Here is a 25,856-nt window from a genome sequence, read left to right as displayed (position 1 = left end):
AGACAATATTGTTAAGATGTCAATACTCCCCAAATTGATGAGCAGATGCAATGAAATCCCTATCAGAAGCCTAGCTGACTTCTCTGTAATAATTGACAAACTGATTATAAAATTCATATAGAAAAACAATGAACTGAAATCAGTCAAAATAATCTTGAAAAAGATGAACAAAGTCAGACTCACACGTCTTGATTTCAGAACTTACTTAATACAATGCAATGGTAGTCAACAGTGTGATACTCAATGATAGTCCAATAAAACAATGAAAGAGAATTGATAGTCGAGAAGTAAACACACATACCTATGGTCAACTTATTTTCAATGAGGGAACCGAAACAATAAAATGAGTAAAGAATAGTCTTTTCAACCAATAATTCTTGGACCACTGGAGAGCCACATGTAAAAAAATAAAGTTGGACTTCACACCACAGATAAAAATTAACTAAAAATAGGTGTATTGTATGATACATGAATTACATCCCAATAAGACTGCTTTTAAATAAAATAAACACTTCTCATACACAGAGCACTAGAATGCACTAAAAGATATCAAAACCTTATGCAACCCTCTACATTTGGCTACTGAAACCCCTAAGAAGATTGGAAAAGTAGAGTAAAGGCAAGGCATCAATTCTTACACGTTTTGTGCCTCTGAGTTCAGCCTGTAGTCTCTGCTGTTTCGTACTTGGAGGAAACTTAGGGATGAATATCTTAGAGGAGAACCTAAGTCTATTCTATATATTAGACTTTATAAATACTATAAAGTCATTATGTATTTATGTATAAAGTACTTTAAGTCTAATACATAGATGTTCAGAGGAGTTTATTGAGTGGCAATGAGTGAGTATCAAAACCTAACCAAATAAATGAGAAATCTGAAAGAAAAAGAGGGCCAAGGATAGAAAGAAGTTGGTCCACTGAAGTCTGGCCTGACAACTTTTAAAACAGGATGATGAAAGAAGGATGGAAGAACAAATAAATGAATAGATAAATATATATGCTGATTCAATTATTTCAAAAATTCAAAAAACTTTTTTTGAAGTTGTGATTATATACATAATTTCAACCTCAGGAGTTCCTAAAGGTGTATTTCTAAAGCATTCAAAGGGATGGAATTCGGATGATGTGGCCAGACGCAAAATTCTGTGGTAAAGAAACAGAAGCGATGAAGAATAAAGTCAGCTTATCTTTTTAGCTCAACAGAAATGGAGAGGGTACAGTAACCAGCAAAGTAATTCAAGTCCAGCAGAAACGACATGTAGACCCAATCTGTCCATGATGGCGTTCTAAAATGAAGTTCAGGGCCTTGAGTCAGCCAAACAAATAGAATGGATTTTTCTTCATCAAAACTTTATGAACTATCTAACTACTAATGCAAATTTCAGATTTTTAAATAATAGTACTAGAATTAAATAAAAGGGCCAATACGGATTTTATTTTAAGGTATACATATGACCTAAAGAGAGCTTTACTGTTTTAATTTTATAGAATAATTGACTGCACTTAGGTTTTTAGCAGGATAGGAATTTAATCTTTAGGCCAACAGAGCTTTTTAAAGAATGCTATTGTTTTATTGCTCATTTTGATTTACCTTAAATTTTCTGACTGAAAAAGAATACAAAAAGTTTTAACTTTCAAGACCTGTAGGTCTTCACACTACCTGATAGACATTTTATTCACTTGGCAAATGGCTGTGGTTCACTCTCTAAACCAGTGGTTCTCAACCTTTCTAATGCCGTGGCCCCGCAATACAGTTCCTCATGTTGCAATGACCCCAAACCAAAAAATAATTTTGGTGGCTACTTCATAACTGTAATTTTGCTTCAGTTATGATTCGGAATGTAAATTATGCATTATGTATTTTCCGATGGCTTTAGGCGACCTCGCTGGGGTCGCGACCCACAGGTTGAGAACCGCTGATCTAAATTATTTAACCTTTTTGAGAGAACCCAAAAGGTTTTTATAGTATACCTCATAATGCAATAAGCTAAAGAGCTAAAGTATACTGAGCAAGTGAAATGAAATTTTCTTCAGCAAATAATGTAAAATTAAACTTAGTAGAGCAAGGGAAGGGATCAAAAATGGTATGTTTTAGGTTCTATAATATGGCTTATTTTCATTTTTACATTAATTTTAAACAAAACAAAAAGATTTAAGTCTAAAAAGAATGCTCTCATATGAAATTGCTCTTATAGAATTTACACGTGTATCTTGAAACATGAAAAATTTAAAATTGTGTTTCTGAAAAGCTATGCCTGGCTTTGAAGTTACACTAATAAATGTAGCCATCATATCTAGTGATAGTGGCCCAGGTGAGAGCTCATACAGCCAGTACCTCCCAGATGCTAACGGTGCACCAGGCACAAACTGTTGAGCCTCACCACAATCTTCGAAACTACATACAATTTTTACCCACAATTTATAAATAAAAACTTGAAGCACAGAGAGTTTTAAAAGTGTGCCACAATTGCACAGCTATAGGATTGGTGCCAGATTCCATCTTATTCCTACTCAGCCTCTGTACCTCCCTGACTTTACATGGAAAGCAGTTGGTCATTGGTGGCCTGGGGAGACAACTCTATCAACAAGACAGGTAATTGCAAATGTTGGAGAGGCTGTGGAGAAAAAGGAACCCTCATTCACTGTTGGTGGGAATGTAAAGTAGTACAACCATTATGGAAGAAAGTATGGTGGTTCCTCAAAAAACTGAAAATAGAACTACCTTATGACCCAGCAATCCCTCTATTGGATATATACCCCCAAAACTCAGAAACATTGATACATAAAGACACATGTAGCCCCATGTTCATTGAAGTATTGTTCACAGTGGCCAAGACATGGAAACAACCAAAAAGCCCTTCAATAGAAGACCGGATAAAGAAGATGTGGCACATATACACTATGGAATACTACTCAGCCATAAGAAATGATGACATCGGATCATTTACAACAAAATGGTGGGATCTTAATAACATTATACGAAGTGAAATAAGTAAATCAGAAAAAAACAAGAACTACATGATTCCATACATTGGTGGGACATAAAAACAAGACTAAGAGACATGGACAAGAGTGTGGTGGTTACGGGGGGGGGGGGGGGGGAAGGGGAGGAGGAGGAGCACAAAGAAAACTAGATAGAAGGTGACGGAGGACAATCTGACTTTGGGCGATGGGTATGCAACATAATTGAATGACAAGATAACCTGGACATGTTTTCTTTGAATATATGTACCCTGATTTATTGATGTCACCCCATTAACATTAATAAAAATTTATTTATAAAAAAATAATAAAAAAAATAGCATGAAGGAGGAAGGAAGGAAGGACAGAAGGATGAATGGACAGATATGTGCACTGAGTCAATTACCTTTATCAAAGCAAAAGTCAATCTCTTGCTATCATTTTCTAATTTAAAAAAATTGTAATAGCTTTACAATACAATTTTCTGGGATCATCCATTTCATTTGGTCAAAGCAAATATTACAAAAACTAATTTTTGTAATCAAGCAGCCAATAAGGCAACCAATGATACTAAACAGTTATTTCAGATTTGGGTTCTAGACCCCAGACTTTTCCCTTCTTTAGGTTTGTGACCTCAGACAACTACCTTTCTGTGACTTAACTTCCTCATCTGAAAGGACAACAGCTACCTAACAGTAAAGTGGTGTGGGGTTTATGTAAGAAAACACAGAGGACATAGTAGTTGCATGTGAAGCATTAGTCCCAGCAAAGTATGCTGAAAGGACAGGATGAAAATACACATAAACTGCAGCTGAATGAACCATAAGTAGGTTCAGTCATATAAAGATTCTTCTAGTTTTATGATCCACAAAACTTCATGCACCATGATACACTTATGATGTACTAGGGCTAACTCTCCTATGCAAGCTGCTTATGTCTAGGTATTGTCTCAAGCTTTCTCCCCTAATTCCTCAAAGTTCTCATAAACTCCAGGCAACTCTGAGAAGGGGCAAGATGGTACAATCTAAAGGTCAAGAGATGTTTCTCTCTGATGATCTCTTCCCTTCATTATAGACCTGAATTCATATATCCTGTTGGCAAACCTGGGCACATGCGGTCTATCACTGTTCAACCAAAACACAATGGGAACCACATGTATGAAATTTTAAATTCTCTAGTGGTCATGTTTTAAAAAAATTTAAATCAAGTGAAATTAATTTTGGTATTTTATTTAACACAAGATATCCAAAATACTATTATTTAAACATGTAATTAATATAAAAGAGGTATTAATGCGATAACTTTTTTTTGTACTAAACTTTTGCGATCTAATAGTATTTCACCCTTACAGTATATCTTAGTCTAGACCAGCCTCATTTCAAATGCTCAATAACCAGAGCATGCATGGAGAGTTGCTAGCACACTCAATAGTGCAGGTCTGGAGATCACCAGACACTTACCATTACTTTCTCTATAAAATGCAATATATCATAAAAAAAATTATATAAAATGTGATAAACCATAGAAAATAAAGATTGCCATTAAAATTATATAATAAATGGATAAGTGGGCTTAAATAGCTAATTTACTGTATACTTTAAAATAAAACAGTGTATTATTTAAAGATATGTAAATGCCCCCCTTTTTTCCATGTTTTAGCTTTTCCCCCAACCCCTTCCTTAAAATAATGATGCTGTAGGAGTATTTTTTTCATTTCTAATACCTCCTAAATATTCTGTAGAAGTTTTATCACAGGCAGTGGGATCTTGATATTAATTGAAACCATGTAAAATAATCTCAAATGCTCGTCATCAAGAATGTTATTTAATGTGAATCATCAGGACTCTTTATATTACCCACTGGGTATCTTACAATCTCTATAAAGTCACATCCTGAGGGTATTTTGCTTTATTCTAATACATGTTAAGTAAATCTGGGGCTAAACTAGAATAGACTGCCAGATTTCCGCAATATGAAACATTAATGCAACAGGATTGGATTTCTCCAGAATAAAAACTGCGAAGATATTAAAGTATCCTCATATGTCTTTATGTTTATAGCTCCTGGGAGCTTTGTTTTGGAAATTTTAAAAACTTTTTTCCTCCACATTAATTTGCAACTGCACAACCTAAAGAGCCAGTGCCCACGTTTCATTGCCTCCATTCCCATACTTCTCGTTATTGAAATGGAAATGAAGTAAAACCCCACGGAAGATACTCTGTGACTAGAAATAAAAACGAGACTAAACTGACAGGACTGTCTGATTTGGCCAGACATTCTAATAGAAAAAAATACAGCAGCCAAGAAAATATTTTGGAAGAAAGACAAATTTTAAACTTCAATTTTGATTGTGGTGTCACAAGAAAGGCATGCATTTACAGAAGGCCTGTCAGACTGTCCCCGTGTGGGGTATGGTAGGGAAGAAAGGAAACACGTTTCAACTGAAGGACAGTTTCCACTTCTCCACATGTTTATCACAGGAAGTCATAAAGGCTTACCATTCCTCTGTCACCTGTGAGTAAACGATTTTACAGGCTCCTTCTTATGGACCTGATGTCATATGACAGAATGGTCTAGTCTGTTCCCAGACAGGATGGACCATGAAAAGAGGCTTAGGTGGGAAAGTGGGCTACCTGCATGTGCGTCCAGAACAGAGAGGTGTTAACAGATGTAAAAGTAGTTATTACAGGTGCGAAGGGATCATTCCAGGTGTAAGGAAGGAGAGTGCAGCTAACGGGCACAGTATCTGAAGGGAATGGGAGCAGGAAAGGAAGAAGTATGAAGGAAGACTATCAGAATTAATGGGAGGACTCTAATGTTTTGGTGTTGAGAAGAGCTAAGATTCAGAAATCCCAGGGGGCAGGCCCTGGGGGGGGGGGGAGAAGTATGCTACTAAGTAGAGAGGCATCAAAAACCCTGCAGGATTCCGAGGCAGAACTGAGTTCCTGAGAAGGAGGAGTCGTATTATCCCAGGCACGGGGCTGTTAGGTGGACCAGCTCTCCAAGAAACCCAGACCCTCAGAAGGCCACTAAAAAATGTTTATTCAGCTCCTCAAAGCATCTGCTACGTAGAGGTTACAAAGTCATTCTGAGAGGCTTAAGGACTCGGCTGCTTGGCAAACAGAACTTGAAGTTAAGGCTGCTCTCCCAAATAAAAGGTAAAAGTTAATCCCTGAGCCTGTGTGTGGCTTCCAGTTCCTTAAATCCCCCTAGCTGAAGGGCTGGTCTTAACCCTTTCCAAGTGCCCGGTTTACAGAGGAAGTCAGGTGTTCAGGCCGAAGGGAGAGAGGGAAAGCGGGGTGCTGCGAGCCAGGCAGGGACTGGCCACTCTGCCGGCCTCTGTCTGTCGCAGTGTCCATCATCTTTAGGGAGTCCCAGGAGGGTCTCGCTCAGGATAAATTCTGGCAAATATATTTTAAAATGTGTTTTTCCTTCCCTCTTCCCATCACTTCCACTAAAATAGGAAGAGGGTATTTTATTATAAGTAGATTAAAAAAAAACTGACATAGGAAGAAAGGTATGACTTACGTTATATATTTGATTACTTGCATATTTTACTATCATTGTCCTCTCATCTCATGGGAACTGAGCATTGTATACTAACAGAAGACTATCTTGATTATAGAACTTACCTTATTTATCATAGATGATGCCTCATGAATATGCCTACTTAGCCAATATTGGAACATATTAGGGTATTATTTGGGAGGAAAATGCTAAGAAAATGAAGTAAGCTTATAAAGACCAGCCACCTGTTCTTTTCTGTAATGTGGTTTACATCAGGGGATCCATTACTTTTTATACCGACTTGGAAAATAAATGACTTCATTGGAAAGTCAGACAGGTTCCAGCCCTGCATGGAACTGGGGTGGAACAAAGGAAGAAACACAGCCTTATGTTTTTTCCTGTCACCCAAACCTTTGGTCACTTTAGCGGTGAGGTTTATCTGCTTAGGTAGATCTAATATATACCCTTTTACTTTCAATTTTTAAAAAATAGGCCATTTTCAGAACATTTTAGGTTTACAGAAAAATTGAGCAGAAATTAGGGTTCCCATATATACTCTTAAACCCTCCACACAGTTTTCCCTGTTATTAGTATCTGGTATTAGTGAGGCACACTTGTTACAAATGATAATCCCATACTGATACATTGTTACCAATTGAAGTCCATAGCTTACATTAGGATTCACTCTTTGTGCATACATTCTGTTGTTTTTCACAAACCTATAATGACCAGTACAGTGTCAAATACAATAGTTTTATTGCCCTAAAAGCGCCCTGTGCTCCCCCTATCTGCCCTTCCCCCACTCCTTCCTCCCATTTTATTTTTAAAGAATAAAAATTTTCAATAGAAAAACACTGCATTATTTTTCCCACAGGATATACCGAACTTACTATTTTATTAGGAAATTAAAACTTACCGGTTCAACAAATTCAAACTTCTTTTTTTCTTGAACTTCCTGAATTTTAAAGACATATTCTAGTGATGCTTCATAGAAGTTTTGATGTTCTCGGTCAATTTGTGTGTCTGCCTAAAGAGCACAAAAAGGCAAACCATGACCCAGGGGAGTAACTGCCGATGGTTCTATGTTAAAGAGGGACCCAAATCTGGTTCTAGCGTGAAATCTTTTTTTTTTTTTTTTGTATTTTTCTGAAGCTGGAAACGGGGAGAGATAGACAGACTCCCGCATGCGCCGGACTGGGATCCACCCGGCACACCCACCAGGGGACGACGCTCTGCCCACCAGGGGGTGATGCTCTGCCCCTCCGGGCATCGCTCTGCCGAGACCAGAGCCACTCTAGCGCCTGGGGCAGAGGCCAAGGAGCCATTCCCAGTGCCCGGGCCATCTTTGCTCCAATGGAGCCTCGGCTGCGGGAGGGGAAGAGAGAGAGAGAGAGAGAGAGAGAGAGGAAGGAGAGGGGGAGGGGTGGAGAAGCAGATGGGCGCTTCTCCTGTGTGCCCTGGCTGGGAATCGAACCCGAGACTTCTGCACGCCAGGCCGACGCTCTACCACTGAGCCAACCGGCCAGGGCCTCTAGCATGAAATCTTTATTAAACATTATGTGCCACCAAAAGTTTTATTACAGCAATTATTATCATGAATACAGAAGCCAGGAAAACAGTCTTTGCCCTCAAGAGTTTATAGTATATGGGGTGGGAGGAAAAGGAAAAACAGAATAAGCATACACATTCGGTTCACTTTAAAGATAATTACAGGAAAGGTATATAAATGTATTTGAAAATCAGTGGGATCACAGAAAAAGAGACAAGTTCTAGGAGAAAATGGTGGTGGTTTGAGTTGAATTTTAAGATGAACAACTGGTAGTGAGTCGTCAAAGATTTAAAAAGAAAAGTCACTCCCATAGAGATGAAAAGAGGCCTGAAAGGGTTTGACAGAGTCTGTCCACTGAGTAAATGAGTGGAGGGAAAGTAACGTTAGCATCACCCTATGAAAGATCTCGAACACTGCCTGGCAAATCTGGATTTTCACTCCAGAAGAATCATCTGAGAATGTCAAGCAGCAAACCACATCATGAGGTCTTAAAAAGATAATACTGGCAGCAGAGCCAAAAAACTTGAATGGTTGTAACCTAATGATTCATTCTCCATCAATGCCACATACGTTTCTTCTTCACGACTACAGTAAGGTTCTATTGTTAAGTGTGTGAAAAGTATTACTGAGGTAATTCATTTTCTTTCTGACATGGCCTCTCCCCTCTCTTCTGTGGCCATAGCCATCCCCGGAGTCCTATTTTAACCTGATTGGGATTCAACAGAGAGGCGTGATTTTACTTTTCTTGTCCAGTTACACACTCCCCACTGCCAGATGAGATTACTAAAAGCAGACGGGAAAAAAAGACTGGGCCCTATGGAGTATTCAGCATCTGCCAACAACAATTTGGGAGTAGACTATTTGATTTGGAGCCATTTTACAATGATGATTTCACAACAGAAGCTTTAAAAAAAGATGAAATTAGGTTTGCTGGTTTGGATATCATGGCATCTTCAAAATTCATTTGAAACACCTTTTAAAATAATTACATATACTTGCTATGCATTTATTCATGTAATTAAAAATAATCCAATATTATAAGCAACTCAATAGGGATTTTAAAGTTGAGAATTACAAGTTTCTAAACAACATATGAAAAGAATGTATAAATCAGGTAGGGAATGTGAACCAGAAGCTTTTCAGCTCCCAAACATAATTTCTAAACAAGAAAAGATATACATATCAACACAAAGGCAATCAGTTGTCTACACAAATCATATACTGGTTCTTACCACTGCTTAGAAGACTGCGCTATTTATAGAAGGAATGGTAAGGAAGCATATTTAGTGATATGCTAATAGATGTTTAACCACTGGCTCTCGAGGGGAGAAAGCTGGATTTGCAATATTTGCTGGCTTCTGCGGTGTAAATATTCCCAAAACAGGCAGTTCCAAACCACAAAGCCAACATCAGTGAATGAAGGGGTCAGAAAGAGAGAAAGAAGCCCAGCTCTCTGAGACAGAGCACCAGGACAGCACTGGAGGCAAAGGATACAAGACTATTTCTAGTCCCAGAGATAATATATATCATCCTAGTGCACAAGTTATTTCTGAAAGTTTTATTTACTTTAAAGATAATGTCACTGATTGCTCTGATGAGCACACAGGGACAAACTAGAATGTTGAGCCACCTCTGTAACACACATGATTATTTCTGTCAACAAAACTTTGCAGAAGAGAGCACAGCAGGCACGATGCCACCCACTGGAAGGCAGGTTTATGAGTTTGCTCTTGGTTGCATCTGAGAAATGTTGATTTTGGGCGAGTTCCCACTGCCCTAATTGATAAGAGTGTTCACTTTGTCAAAACTGTTTGTGCAAACAATATGGCTTATTTTGAACACCTGCTTTCCTTCTGGGAGTCAGGAATTTGGGTACATGACAAATGGAAAGTGCCTATGTGACCAGCTCCCAGTAAATGCCATGGGCACTCAGTCTCTAAGGAGTTTCTAATAGACAACATTTCACAAGTTTTTTTTTCAAACTTACTACTACTGGGGGAATTAAGTTTGTGCAGTGTGTCTCTCCTGGCAAAGGACCCTCGGAAGCTTGTGCCTGGTCTCCCCCAGACATCGTCCTATGCATCCTTTGCTGATGTTTTTGTACCTTTTCACTGTAATAAATCGTAGCCACGAGTCCTAGCAAATCACTAAATCTGGGGTTATTATTTCCTCAGAGATTGATTTGCCATACACAACCCCATCTCATCAAAGGGGTGTGGGTCATACAGAAGGATAAAAGAAATAGTGACTCCTGCCATTTGCCAGTCACAGATATTGCCCATTATCTCCTATCAAGCTGAATTTGCTACACCAAATTTGCTCTGAAAGGTCAGCCACAATGTGCAGTGCTTCAAGCATACAATTTAATTTCTTTTCAGTGCACAATTTTTTGAAAGACATTCCTTACTTGAGATGAGTCCCATTAATATTGAAGCTCACATAGTGTGTTGTTCACTAGCGCCTGTTGCCTTATATTTTACACTGGACAAGTAGGAGAACCATATCACTTACTGACCAACCTTTTCTTTTTTTTTTCATTTTTTCAAAGCTGGAAATGGGGAGGCAGACAGACTCCCGCATGTGCCCGCCCAGGATCCACCCAGCATGCCCATCAGGGGGCGATGCTCTGCCCATCTGGGGTGTCGCTCTGTTGCATCCAGAGCCATTCTAGCACCTGAGGCAGAGACCACAGAGCCATCCCCAGCGCCCGGGCCATCTTTGCTCCAATGGAGCCTTGGCTGCGGGAGGGGAAGAGAGAGACAGAGAGGAAGGAGAGGGGGAGGGGTGGAGAAGCAGATGGGCGCTTCTCCTGTGTGCCCTGTCCGGGAATCGAACCCGGGACTCCTGCACACCAGGCCGACGCTCTACCGCTGAGCCAACCGGCCAGGGATTGACCAACCTCTTCAAACTAAAAGAGAGCACCAGTAATAACTAGGCCAGAACAGCAGGTATAAACTGTTGTTTACAGGGCAAAGGGGACAGTAAAGTCATCCCAGGATAAAACCAAGTTAATTACATAAGAAAACCAGAGAGTTCTGCAGAAAGCTAAATTAGTCCTCACCTACAATAAGCTATCTCAATTCAAAATAGAGAAGAAAAAAAAACAAAACTCTTTTCTCAGAAGAGAAAAAGATTTAAGGTGGACTGAAGAATGGGGAGGTTTTGACTAGGTGGAGACACAAGGAGAAGAGTCTGAGTGAGGGAACAGAGAGTTCAGGAAAGTTCTGCTTTGGTAGATCAGAAAGTTTGCCTGACACAGTCAGAAATGACAGTCAAGGCAGAAAAGAGAGAATGAGCGCAAACTTCATACTATAGATACTGCAAAAGCCTGAGGAAAGTGTCGACAAGATCAAAGCAGAATCTCAAGAAGATGAGTGTGAGGACAGTGTAGAAGACATTGATTCAATGGTGTGGCTGAGCGCATGTGAATATAAGGAGACCTCTTATTCAGTAAAAGAGCTTATTTAATCAGGGTGAAGATGTCTGGTATATCTCAGCAAGAAAGAGAAGAAAAGAGGATGCAGGTGTGAGAAACAAGGGAGGAAATGTCAAAGATAACTCTAATACATGAAATACCAGCACTGACAGAATGAAAGAAGTGAGAAGTCAGAGGAAAGTTAAGAAAATGGTGATGTGTGAGATTTCAATGTGTCACTAAGACGTGGGTCAAGTCCTGGGCAGTGGAAAGGTGGTCAGGCGTGATAAAATCATGAACCAAGAGACATCATCGGGATGTTACACACAGTATGGATAGAAGAGATGCTGGGGACATAGACTGAAGGATAAGAATAGCAGTATAAGGGTAGAAACTGAGGGATTGCTTTCATTTAGGAGGTAGAGATAAGAGGGAGCTGTTCGAAGCATATTTAGTGATATGTGGAAACCCAAAATCTGAGATTCTAAAAGAATTTCTTTTCTCCTTCACTTTTTCCTAATTATAAAAATATTACACATTCATTTTTATAAATTTATTCATTACTTACTACTATACAAAGAAATGTAAAGATAATAAAGCTTGCATTCCCACCATTAACATTTTAATGTGTAACACTCACACACAAAGCTACTTTAAACCTAAATAATACTGTCTGTACATTCTGCTTTAAATTTTGTTCCCCCTGCCCCCTGCCCCGCCATTTAAGCTAATGAATATTTCCCAATGTCTTTAAATGATTTTCCCAATAAGAGTTTTGTATCCCAGACAAATCATATTTCATTTTTCATCAAGCTATATTCTTGTATTTACCCCAATCATTCTTTTGTATCATTTCAGATATTTGAATCTAGAATAAAAAATAAAAAGGCAGAACAGAAACACCCATAGATTCAGAGAACATTTTGATCATTACCAGATGGGAAGGGGTTGGGGAGAATGAATATAAAGGATGGAGAGTGTAAGAAGTACAAATTGGTAGTTACAGAAGTCATGGGGATGTAAAGTACAGCACAAGAAATATAGTCAGTAATATTCTAATAACTAGTATGGTGTCATGTGGATATGAGACATCAAGATGCTCACTTAGTAAGTTATATAATGTCTAATCACTGGGTGGTACACCTGAAAGTAATATAATATTGTATGTCAGCTATAACTAAAACATAAAAAATGATTAATTTTTTTGCATTGCAAGAGGGATCTTGGGTCACCATATTTATACCATTTATTTTTATGCTCATTTCTGACCATTTATCTTGGGTAAATTCTTATCAATAGAAATAATTTTCACTATCCCATACATTTAAAATTTTTTGAAATATGCCATCAAATTTACCTCAAGAATGATTGAATAATTTTGTTTCTACCAGACAAACAAAAGGGTGCTCAGTTTCCGATACCGTCACCAATAGTGGAAATATTTTAATAAGCTTAACATCCTGTCATTATTACTAATTTTCATTCTATTTTAATACATATGATGTTGAAACATACAATATTCACTATGGCTTGTATTTCTTCTCTGATGAAATGCCCATTCATACTCTTAGCCTATTTTTTCAACTGAAGACTATCAATTTCACATTGATTTGCAAACACATCTTGGGTATAACTGATGGTAACCCTATGCATTATGCTATATCAATTCCCTAACACTTTGCTTTTAATTTAATTTAATTTAAATTCTTCTAAAACAGACATTATTTTTATGTATTCTGGTCTTTCCACATTTCATGATCTCTTCCTCTTCTTCTTATTTTATGCTTAGAAAGAAATTAAACTCTCACATATTAAATATTAGTATTTTACATTTAGTGTAAAATCTAAAATCTTGACAAGTCTGTTTCCAATTCTGCTTATTCCAATGACCACCTGACTGATGGTCTTGGAGATCAACCAACACAACTGATTCCTCATTCAATCCTGGATATGGGCAGCCACTTATTTCCCATGATAAAAATGAACAAGGAGCCAGATGAGCAGGCTGTGCCTCCTGGAAAAGAAATATGTGCATGTATGCACATGCGTGAGTATATGTCTGTATGTGACTGTGTGGAGTGGGATAAGCAGAGGTTATTAACCATGCTACTAACTTCCAATTACATATAAAACCAGAATGGATAAAACCACAGGATGTCAAGCATCCCTGTGGATGAATGTGGAGGTAAGAGAAACAAATGAAAGAACACAGAACGCAGAGGACCAGGTTGATTTGGAAAAGCAGCTCACTGGTTTTGCTAGATCAGAATGAGATATTTAAAAGATACCTACAAGTACAGAGGGAGAAGGGAAAAGAGTCTAAAGGAGACTCAGCATAGTACAAGACTCTCTAGGACAGCCGGAAGAGCAGTAAGAAGCCAGTATCAGAGCCTAAGGGACTGAAGACTACTAATAAGCAAAGTATTATATATTGATCTAGGGAAAATGAAAATATATCCTCTAGAGGACATTAAAATTAGAATCAAGTTAGCATTTGCTTAAAAGATTTAAGCAGTGTCCTGTCAAGGTGTGGCCTTGCATATTCACCAACAACTGGTGAACCTCTGACCCTGTAGAGACTTTAAAAATCACTCTTGATTTTGAGGCAGGCAAATTTTAAAATAGCACCTGGCCATGACACTTGGCTTGGTGTGCAGTATGTAGGTGATCATTACAGAAGCCTGTCTACACATGACTTCCCCTACATACCGCATTCTCTCTTAGGTTTATTCTAGTGCAATGTTTAGAGAACTGTGAGCATAAAAGAAATTTGAAATAGGTGAATATATTATTAAATTTGTGTGGAAGCACAAAAAATCCCATATAGACAAAGCAATCTGAGAAAAAAAAGATAGAAGTATCATGAACCCAGATTTCAACTATATTACAAAGTTAAGGTATATAAAATAATATGGCATTGGTATAAAAACAGACCAATGGAAAACACTAGAGAGCTCAGAAAAAAATCCATGCATAAATGGTCAATAAATTTATGAGAAAGGAGTCAAGGATATACAGTGGGGAAAGAATAGTCTCTTCAATAAATGGTGTTGGGAAACTGGACAAAGAGATGCAAAAAAGTGAAACTCAATCACTATCTTACACCATACCAAAAATTTACTCAAATAGATTAAAGACTTGAATATAAGACCTGAAACCATAAAATGCCTATAAGAAAATGTAGGTGATAAGCTCCTTGACATAGGTCTTGGTGATGACTTTTTGAATCTCAAATCAAAAGCAAAAGCAATAAAAGCAAAAATAAATCAATGAGACTAGATCACACTAAAAGGCCACTGCACAGCAAACAATCAACAAAATAAAAAAATAATGTACTGAATGGAAGAAAATATTTGCAAATCACATATCTGATAGCGGGATAATATCCAAAATATATAAAGAACTCATACAAGTCAATAGTAAAAACAAAAACAATTCTATTAAAAAAATGGAGAGAGGATCTGAACAGACATTTACCAAAAGAAGACATACAGATGGCCAAGAGGTTCATGAAAAGATGCTCAGCATCATTAATCATCAGGGAAATGCAAGTCAAAACCACAATGAGATAGCATTTTACACCGTTAGAATGGCTATCATCAAAAAGACGAGATAACAAATGTTGGTAAGAATGTAAACTGGTGCAGCCATTATGAAAAATAGTATGAACGTTCTTCAAACAATTAAAAAATAGAACTCCCATATGATCCAGCAATTTCACTTCTGGGTATTTATCTGAAGAAAATGAAAACACTAACTAAAAAAGATGTATGCACTTGCACATTCATTGCAGAATTAGTATCAATAGCCAAGACATGAAAACAACCTAAACTTCCATAGGTGGATGAATAAGTAAATAAATTGTGGTACATATGTTTAATATGTATAATATTATTATATATGAAATATTATTCAGTCAAAATAAATAAATAAAGAATAAAATCTTGCCATTTTGACAACCTGGATGGACCTTGAGGGCATTATGCTAAATGAAAATTCAGACAAAGAAAGAAAAACACCATATGATCTCTCTTATAAGTGGAATCTAAAATAAATAAATAAATAAAAGCACATAAATAAAGAGTCTGGTTGTTGCTAGAGTCAGGGGGCAAGGAGATGGGAAAGAGGAGAAAAAATTTTAAAAATAAAGAAGAAAAACTGAGAATGGAATAATGCAGGCATAGTAAGAGTTTCCAGGCTGAACAGTAAGTTCAAAGGCCCTGAGGCATGCCAGTCTTGGCTTGTTTGGGCAAGATCAAAAGTTAATATAACCAAAGCATGGAGTAAAGAAAGAGTCAGAAGAGGAAAAAAAGAAAAAAAAAGAAAGAAAAAGGAGAATAAAAAGAGGTAGTAGTAGTATGGAATGTGTCAACATAATATTAAATTGTTAACATAATACCTTATAAGATTAAATATACCCTTGAAAATTAAAAATATTAATTTTTCTTAATGACAGATTTTTTTTTCTATTTCACTTTAGCTGCAAAAGCTTTCCACAGGCATACAATTTTACATTCAATTATTCTGTTTTAATAAACAAAATATAGGTCTTAATAAACTCATGTTTAAATAACGAAACTTCCCAAAATTAAATCCATTTAAGTGAAAAAGTTCAAATCCCTCAAGAGTACATGAGAGTGTAGAAGAAAGGAATCAGAAGCAAAACTAACCCCCGAATGACTTTTCGACACAGTGAAACTCTAGTCCTACTCTCACGAGGTCAAGCATCCCTGTGGATGAATGTGGAGGTAAGAGAAACAAAAGAAAGAACACAGAACGCAGAAGACCAGGTTGATTTGGAAAAACAGCTCATTGGTTTTGCTAGCTCAGGATGAGGCATTTAAAAGATACCTACAAGTGCTGAGGATGAAGGGAAAAAAGTCTAAAGGAGACTCAGCATGGTACAAGACTCCCTAGGACAGCTGGAAGAGCAGTAACGAGCCAGGTGAAAGGACGTTAACTTCCGTCTTGAGGCTCTGAGACAACCATGGTAGATTCAGGGAAACAGTGGGCAGAGTGTCAAGATATCTTCGCTGTTGAGATGAAAATGACAAAGTCCAATTTTTTTTAAACATATTCCATCATTGGAACTTGAACTGCATTTTTCCTTAGTAAAAGGCCTAGAAGATTTTACTAATTATAGTTAAAGCACTACAAATAAAAAGGACAGATATTTAAGAAAGAAAGAAAGAAAGAAAGAAGAAAGAAAGAAAGAAAGAAAGAAAGAAAGAAAGAAAGAAAGAAAGAAAGAAAGAAAGAAAGAAAGAAAGAAAGAAAGAAAGAAAGAAAGAAAGAAAGAACTAGCCCTGGCCGGTTGGCTCAGCGGTAGAGCGTCGGCCTGGCGTGTGGGGGACCCGGGTTCGATTCTGGCCAGGGCACACAGGAGAAGCGCCCATTTGCTTCTCCATCCCTCCCCCCTTCCTCTCTGTCCCTCTCTTCCCCTCCCGCAACCGAGGCTCCGTTGGAGCAGAGATGGCCCAGGCGCTGGGGGGTGGCTCCTTGGCCTCTGCCCCAGGCACTAGAGTGGCTCTGGTCGAGGCAGAGCGATGCCCCGGAGGGGCAGAGCATCGCTCCCTGGTGGGCAGAGCATTGCCCCTGGTGGGCGTGCCGGGTGGATCCGGGTCGGGCGCATGCAGGAGTCTGTCTGACTGTCTCCCCGTTTCCAGCTTCAGAAAAAAATAAAATAAAATAAAATAAAATAAAATAAAATAAAATAAAATAAAATAAAATAAAATAAAATAAAATAAAATAAAAAAGAAAGAACTGGACTGCTTGTATGCATCCATGTTAGTAAAATATTTTTGTTGCCTTGTTTTTTAAGAAAATAGATGTAAAATAATTGACATTTTAAAATGTGTAACTGTAGTCCCCTCCTCCCCAATGCTGAAGATATACCTTAAAAACAAATATTTTCAACTTCACTTAAAAGCTAAATATACCCAAGAGAAGAAAACAAAAAAAATTTGTTCCATTCTTTTTCTGAAGGAAATACTTATCTTTCATTTGGCACTGTTAGTATTAAATACAAAATGTTCAGCATAGAGCTTGTCCATAGTAAATGTTCAATTACCTGTTCCTCTTTTTTTTTAATTAAAGAGTAGCAGATTCTGAGATTCTTCTACTACTGTAAATTTGGACTTCACATGACTTAGTGCTAATGCCCTTTCCACATTTCAATTGGAAAAGCTTACCTCTTGCAAATGAGACTCCTTTTTCTTTGCAGATAAATTTAAATGTTTTTCAAGAATAGAATAGTATTTTTCACTCTCCTTGTCAAACTTCTTCTTTCCATCCTAGGAGATAACAATAATAATGAAATATTCAAATTAGAGCCTGAAGAAAACTTTGATGTTCACCAATCCCATCAAATATCAAATAAAACCATCTTTAGTGAGCTCCATCTATGTGCAAGACTACATGGAGTAGAAAGAAGGACAAAAAACCAAGTCATTTGAATATGTGTTCTCTCAAAGAAGCTCATGGAACTTGTATGTCTGGAGGGGGCCAGACTGGAGACAGTAGAATCCCTTGGAGCAAGTTATAACTGGTTCTCAATTAGAGATGCTGATTTAGCACATTTACAACAAGAGAAAATATCTGATTTAGGCTTTTTGGTGATCGGATGAGATAATATATAATCATTTTGGAGAACTGCTGGTGCAGAGTCTTTTAAAGAAATCATTATTTGCCAGGCATAAAAAGACTTGATATTTCAAAAAACTTGTTCTCAACAGTGAAGGAAAACAGACTTTAAAAGCGTAAAATCAGCCTGACCAGGCAGTGGCACAGTGGATAGAGTGTTGAACTGGGATGCGGAAGGACCCAGGTTCAAGACCCTGAGTTTGCCAGCTTGAACGCAGGCTCATCTGGTTTGAGCAAAGCTCACCAGCTTGGACCCAAGGTCGCTGGCTCGAGAAGGGGTCACTTGGTCTGCTGAAGGCTCACGGTCAAGGCACATATGAGAAAGCAATCGATGAACAACTAAGGTGTCACAACAAAAAACTAATGATTGATGCTTCTTATCTCTCTCCATTCCTGTCTGTCTGTCCCTATCTATCCCTCTCTCTGTCAAAAAAAAAAAAAAAGCGTAAAATTATTAAACCAGCTAATTCAAAGTCAAATCAAAAGGATTAACAGTATCTGCATCATATACTCAACATAACTAATAACTGACCTTCACTTACCCCTAAAATAACGTTTTTGTTTTGAAGGGGCAGCTATAACCAGGATGCCTTTTGGTCTTTTGCAAAGGAGGAGGAGGACTTTTTTTTATTATTATTTACAGAGACAGAGAGAGAGTCAGAGAGAGGCATAGATAGGGACAGACAGGAACGAAGAAAGATGAGAAGCATCAATCATCAGTTTTTCGTTGTGACACCTTAGTTGTTCATTGATTGCTTTCTCATATGTGCCTTGACGGCAGGCCTTCAGCAGAAGGAGTAACCCCTTGCTCGAGCCAGTGACCTTGGATCCAAGCTGGTGAGCTTTTGCTCAAACCAGTTGAGCCTGCGCTCAAGCTGGCGACCTTGGGGTCTTGAACCTGGGTCCTTTCGCATCACAGTCCGATGTTCTATCCACTGTGCCACCGCCTGGTCAGGCAGGAGGAGGACTTTATCTTTCATCCTAACACATGCTTCTATAGAAATGCAAATGAAATTAATCCTAAAAGGAACAGGACATGCATGGGCATATAATCTCCAGGCATAAATATGTATGCTTTTTCCATTTATGAGTCCATATGAAATAAATACTAGGTAACCACACTCAAATTTCATTGGCTAAAGTAGTACTATTCTTTGCTTTTATTTCAGTGTTTCTGGAAGAACAATCCCTGAACCACTTTAATTAGAGCTGAGTATTTTTAAGCTTATTCAAAATACAGATTCCTATTTCTCTCAGCCAGAAATTCAAGCATTGTTTTTTTTAAAAAAAGCTTTACTATGTTGTATACCTTAAATTAATTAAGCTTGTGTGCCAGCTGTGTTTGAAAGAAAGATTAAAAAACAAGCTGTATGATTATTATGCATAATGTTTTGCTTCATTATTTGCATAAGTATTTGGAAGAGGTTAATTAAAAACAATGGATGAGTGAATGGATGGATGGATGGATGGGGCAAGGAAGGAAAGAAGGGAAAAAGGGAGGAAAGTACAGACAGAACTCTGGACTGTCTTTCCCACTATTCTGAGGTTGTCAGATCCAGGTTTATACATCTAGGTAATTCTATCTTGATGGCACTCTGAACTTTTTATACCTCAATTATATTTCAAGGAATTCAGCATGACCTAATTCCATAAAAGGAATGTTAGAAAGTTAATTGGTAAAGCTGCACTGAAGAGTTCAAATCACTTTCAGACCATTTAAGAAGCACTGATATGTTTGTACTTTACAATATCATATCTATAGATGAAGGGGGGGGGGAGTCAAAACCCTCAAAGAATTTTCATTACCTAAGGAGAAAATGTGGTTCTAGTAGGTGAAACACAAATGAAAAATAAATCCAAAAAAGGAATGTTGAGAAACTCATATAAACTGTGCAGACCCAAAAGAAGCAAGAAAGCCCAAGGGTCAGGATGGGAGGGCCTTGTCCTCTCCACTCTGGGAACAGTATGTGGCTTGAACATTTCATCCTTTGCTTAGTGGTGTTACTCTTAAACTGGTGTTTCATGCCCACAATTCACCTGCCCAATCTACCTCTCCAAAAGTCTCTCTCACTAATCCCTTTTGAACTCTTATTCCTTTTTTTTTTCCTCCTCTCCAAGTCTTCTTCCCTTTGACATAAATGCTCATTTCTTCCAATTTCAACATATTGAAGTTATATCTCCTTTCAGCATCTAACTCAAATAAACCTCTTTATCATCACTCCCTTGGGAATGCTCATGTAGCTTACGGGTTTCTCATACTGTTCATGTTCTACATTGTAGCAGAGAAATTAATGTATATCTTATTCCCCTTAAAACTGAATATTTCAGAGTGCTCAATAAATATTTAATGAAAAAATAAAACTCTTCCATGATAACACTGGTCACCATAGTGCCTCAATGACATTCCATTTGTTCAAAAAGCCAATGTCTGTGTTACAAGGGACAATTCTGCATGAATGGCCTTAACTCAAACCCAATAGCATATACACCGTTGGGGGCCACCAGCTGCATTACAGAATAGTACATAAAACTGGTTCACTTTTGTCTTTCAATGGGGACTTAACAGTTCTCACTGTATACAGAAGAATAAACTGGTTGAAGGAGAAGAGAACACAGCTGTGGTGACTACACTTGCATCTTTGTTTTTGGTCAGTGCTTGATGGCATTTTTGGAAATGTTAATTCAGGGCCAACACATCAGCATTCCTGGCAATGCAAAAATTATTCCCAGAAGCACTTCTTGGACTCTTGTCCAAAACCAGGCCCTTCACACCATCGGGCCAGCAAAAAATGGTCTATTCAAAGGTTCCCATGATAAAGACAACAAAACACACTCAGGTCTAGCATAAAATTAAAGAGCTAAGTTTGAAGAGTAGACCACATGAAGGACAACTATAATCTAGAGAAGCATATTCCTGAAAACAATACATACTTCTTGTAACTCGCATCTCCCCTAAAAGTCATAATTTACTGCTCATGTAAGCCAAGTCTATTTGAACTTACTAACTTAACTTGTCTCTCTTTACTTGTTGTGGATATCAACCTAAGATTTTCCTCTGAAACCAGTGCTGCAGAGGGAAGGGAAAAATAACCCATGAACTTTTACTAAATGCTGTGCATGGTCAACTGTCTTCTTATTTTTGTGGCATGATCCATAAAATACTAATTACATTTTCTGTAAATCAACTGTGAGTAGATTTGAACTAGGGAACTACTAAAAAATGAAGACATGGATGTATGCATGTGTGATAAGTGTGTACATGATAAAATATTTAAAAACAGATCATCAGAAATGGCAAACTGGTTCCCAACTTTATTAGAGTTGGAGAACGTATGAGATAAATTCTGAGTCTACAATCTGTTTTCCAAACTACACTGCATTTATTCTAAGCATAGTGATCATACTGTCACTGAGCTTCTAAGCTTAGCAGCTGTGGTCATGCCACACCTTCACTTTACACACTGAAGTGAGGAATGGGAGGAAACATTACAACAGGAGGAAATCATTACAGCAAGAATTCCAGGTGTCAATTTTATTCAATGCTATTACATATAACAAACAAAACACAGTAAAATAGTTTTAACTATAGGTATATCATACAGATAAAAATGTTAAATTATACACAGTTGTTAAAAACTAGACCAAACCAATGCCTTCCATAGACCACAAGAGGTTTACAAAGATAAATATCAACCACAACATTTAGAAAATCATAAATAGAAATTCTTGGTGTTTTTAATTACATTTTTTCTAAAAAAGACTACTACAGAGTTTTGTTTAAACAATTTGTCTTAGCAACCTTTATTTTAATGTTATCATGCTATATAATTTTAAAATGAAGGCAGGGACAATTTATTTTCTATTTATTTTTAAATGGAGCACATATTTAGAATTTATGCATCAGATTTTTAAGACAGCCCACATGCTATAATTGAGACACAAGATACTGCAAAATTTCCCATGCAAATGTGTCACCATGTCAGTGTAACCATAAGCCCTACGAGTATATTTTGAAAATTCCTTCAAAAGATTTCATAGTAGTAGAAAAAGTAATATGAAGAGTAATAAATGCCAATGGCTACATTTCTATTTCAAAAGTCTGTGGAATTCTTGTAAACTGACACTGTGGTTTGCATTGTGAGAGAACTACACCAATCCTGGCTAGACTTCTTCCTGTTCTGATGGTGGGGTTTACTCACTGCCTAAAATGGTGGCCCAGAGTGACATCACCATTTCTAAGCCCAAAATGGCCAGATGGTAGGTTATTCCAACCACATACTGTGTAGGAGTTTCCTGAGGCCCAAGAGATTCCTGGTATCCAGAAGCCCAAGTTGTTGAGACTCTCAGTAAGCTTATACAACAGTGTCTCCCTGTGGGGACTGCACCCAAAGATTCCCAGTCTCTCCAAACCATTCTCCATCCTGTCCCTCCTCCTCCTCAATATGCTGAAATATAGACATTCCAAAAGGGCTCCTTCCAGAGTTAATTGCATTAGCATTATTCACCATATCTCTCCTGGTCCCACTGACCTCACCACTGTCACCACCAGGTGATCAGATTCATAAGAACTGAAGGTTTCATATTTGCCTTTATAAGGATCTCCTACTTTGTAAGAGACAGAAAAACCAAGAAAAATATATGTGTGAAAGATGTGAAGGGATAATACACAGAGGAGGAAAGCCAAAAGGGTAACAAGCATATGGAGAGTTTTCAAACTCATAAATAGCAAGAGAAAAGCAAATTAAAGTATTACAATATCATATCATATCTATCAGATACCAGCAAGAGTCAGAAAGTTGGATGACACTACATGTTGAGTGCATGCGAAGATACAGGAAGCCTTAGGTACTAAGAGGGGCTTGTAGCAGGGTGACACCTTTCTAGAGAGAAATGTTGCACTACTGAGTAGCCACCTGGATGCCCAAGACCAGCTTCTGTGTGTACATTCTAAAAAGATCCTTATAGAAAAGTCCATAAGGAAACAGGGATGAGGACAAGCATCTGTGGGTACAAGAAGACAGCCAGGATCTTCATCAGTGGACATGAAACGAATTAGAGGTACACTATGGAGAGCTACACAGAAGTCAGAATAAAATATTATGGGTGGATGGATCTTAAAATATAATTATCAGTGAAAAATAAAAAATATATATTTATGGAAGTTAAAAAGCCACACCTACAAATTGATACTAATTTTACAAGAACATAAAACAAAATATATACACATAAAACTCATATGAATGGTTGCTATGGGAGAAAAATGTGAATGAGGTATGAATAAATTAATAAAACACAAAAGAGGGCTGTGAACTAAAAAAGAAAATAAACTGAAAAAAGATAAGACCATTAGGAGATTAACCAGAAAGCCCAACATCTGACTAATAGAACTACTGGAGGGAAAAAAGGAGTAAAGGAATTACCTAAAAAATACATGAGGCTTTCCAGACCTGATTTTTAAAATGTTTCCATATTAAAATGACACAATATATGCAAAGTACAATAAATGAGAAAATACCCAAAAGATATAAAATATTACAAAACTATGGATAAAAATGAAAACCTAAAAGCAAAGGGCAAATAAAAACTATCGGAGGCGCTGGCCCATTGGCTCAGTGGTAGAGTGTCGGCCCGGCATGTGGATGTTGTGGATTTGATTCCCAGCCAGGGCACACAGGAGAGGCGCCCATCTGCTTCTCTACCCTTCCCCCTCTCCTTTCTCTCTGTCTCTCTCTTCCCCTCCCACAGCCAAGGCTCCATTGGAGCAAAGTTGGCCTGAGCACTGAAGATGGCTCCATGGCCTCCGCCTCAGGTGCTAGAATGGCTCCAGCCACAACAGAGCAACACTCCAGATGGGCAGAGCATCACCCCTTGGTGGGCATGCTGAATATATCCCGGTCAGGTGCATGCAGGAGTCTGTCTCTCTGCCTCCCCGCTTTTCACTTCAGAAAAATACAACAAACAAACAAATAAACATCAGAAATTGGTACAGGAATGACTCCACAACAAATTCACAGGAAGTTATAAAACAAAGATGCAGGGCCTTCAGTATTCTGGGGAATAATCATTTCCAACCCTCAGTTTCAACATCCAGCCCAAATGTCAGTATGGATTAAGGGTGAAATAAAAATATTTATAAGTTTCGAAGGTCTCAAAATTTTACCAGCTCTGTATCATTTCTCAGGAAGGACACGGAGGGAGGTGTTCCACTAAAAGGAAGTAATAAACCAAAAATGGAAGGCATCAGATCTAGGAAAACATCAGTTCCAGGTGGCAATGGGAATTCCCAGGATAGTCCAGCCACATACAGTATAATATAAATGTCCATGAAAACAGACCAGAAAGGTGATGAATTTGAAAGCAACCAGTTAAGAAAAGAGCTACAGGAGGAATGTCTCTTGAGGAAAGATGAAAATAAAGTGGAGAAGATATCTAATGTGTTTGAACATATTAAGATGTGTTTGCAATCACACCTGTGCACTGGGGAACAGAGAATTTTCCGTAAATTTTAGAAGACAATTATTTACTCTATAAAACAAACATGCAAGAAAGAAACCATAATCAAAGAATCTGGCATGGCTCATCTATGAACAATAATCAACATTATGTGAACACTGACCCTTGATTTTTGAAAATGTGATTTAACTATATATATATTTGGAGGATGGTAGGAGAGGAAATATATTGCCAAGTAGTGGTGGTTGTGGTGTGATAAAGGTGCTAAATATTCATGTTCTTTGGTAGCTAAATAACTTAATAATACCTAAAACTAAAGAAAGAAAAATGAGAGTGAGTATATTATTTAGTAAAACACAGGAAAATATAAAACAGCTTCAAAAATTATATGTGGTTGTCTTTGGTGAGTGCACCTCTGGAGGAGAAGGATGGAGTTGGGAGCTGACTTATTTTATAATTGGTAAGCACTTCATATTATGAAATTGTTAAAAGCTATATATGTCTCTAATAAAAATTAAATTCAGTCAGAAGAGATGGGAGAGGAAAGTAGAAATTACTTAAAGAGATGAGCTATATACAGAGAGAAGGAGAAACACAGAAGTTGGAAGGGTACCAAGAGAACAGAAATTAGATTACTGGAAAGAGAAAGTCATCCCAGTATACTGACAGCTTACCCACAAATTCGTTTTCTATGAGTCCTTTATTCATTTTGGCCTTTAGTAAATGGTCATTTTCTGACCAGAACTGCTGCCTGGGTCAACCAAGACTGAGGTTAAAAGTGAAAGAAGGAACCAAACTTTCTTCAGTGGCTACAAATAATTTTGCATAGTAAGCTTCTGCACACAGCCCACAAGGTAGGAATAATTATCCTCATTTTACAAACATAAATGTATGATCAAAGAAGAAAAGTAATGTGAACAAAATCTCAGAATTTACCATGCATAAAGTGGACAGGCCAAATCAACTGCCTGCTTTCAAAGCTCATGCTATTTGGACAGTAAAATGCAGCCTGAAGAAGCCTGAAATTCATTTTAACTTCCTCCCCTTAGAAACAAACAAACAAACAAACAAACAAAATGCAACCAACCAAACAAATAAACAAAAAAACACAGGGAGTGAGGTTTCATGGGAAATAAAGAGAATAGAAGAACAGAGGTGACTTCTAGTTTCTGGCTGCCTTGCCCTAACAAGAAGTATAAAGAGAAATAAACTAAAAAATTTACAAATATCCACCAGAGTAGTGAGGTCACAAAGCAAACCACTGCCCCTAACACTGGAGAGCCAGCAGGGCAGATGCAGAGAATCCCAATTTATTGGAGGAGCAAGCCC

At 37.7% G+C, this 25,856-nt stretch overlaps 1 protein-coding gene across 1 annotated transcript in view; it reads right to left on the bottom strand.

The window, feature by feature from the left end:
• The window catches only part of ARHGAP42 (Rho GTPase activating protein 42), a 283,181-nt gene that overhangs the window by 54,209 nt on the left and 203,116 nt on the right, over positions 1–25,856 (bottom strand). Inside the window, exons 5-6 of the mRNA XM_066371165.1 lie at positions 17,624–17,725; positions 7,385–7,495 (exon numbers count right to left, since the gene is read on the bottom strand). Of these exons, the coding sequence (XP_066227262.1) occupies positions 7,385–7,495; positions 17,624–17,725 (213 nt within the window). The remainder of the gene's footprint in view (positions 1–7,384; positions 7,496–17,623; positions 17,726–25,856) is intronic.

Source organism: Saccopteryx leptura, chromosome 1 (genome assembly GCF_036850995.1).
Source record: "Saccopteryx leptura isolate mSacLep1 chromosome 1, mSacLep1_pri_phased_curated, whole genome shotgun sequence".
Lineage (NCBI taxonomy): Eukaryota > Metazoa > Chordata > Mammalia > Chiroptera > Emballonuridae > Saccopteryx > Saccopteryx leptura.
This window is presented reverse-complemented; position numbering and strand designations above follow the sequence as displayed.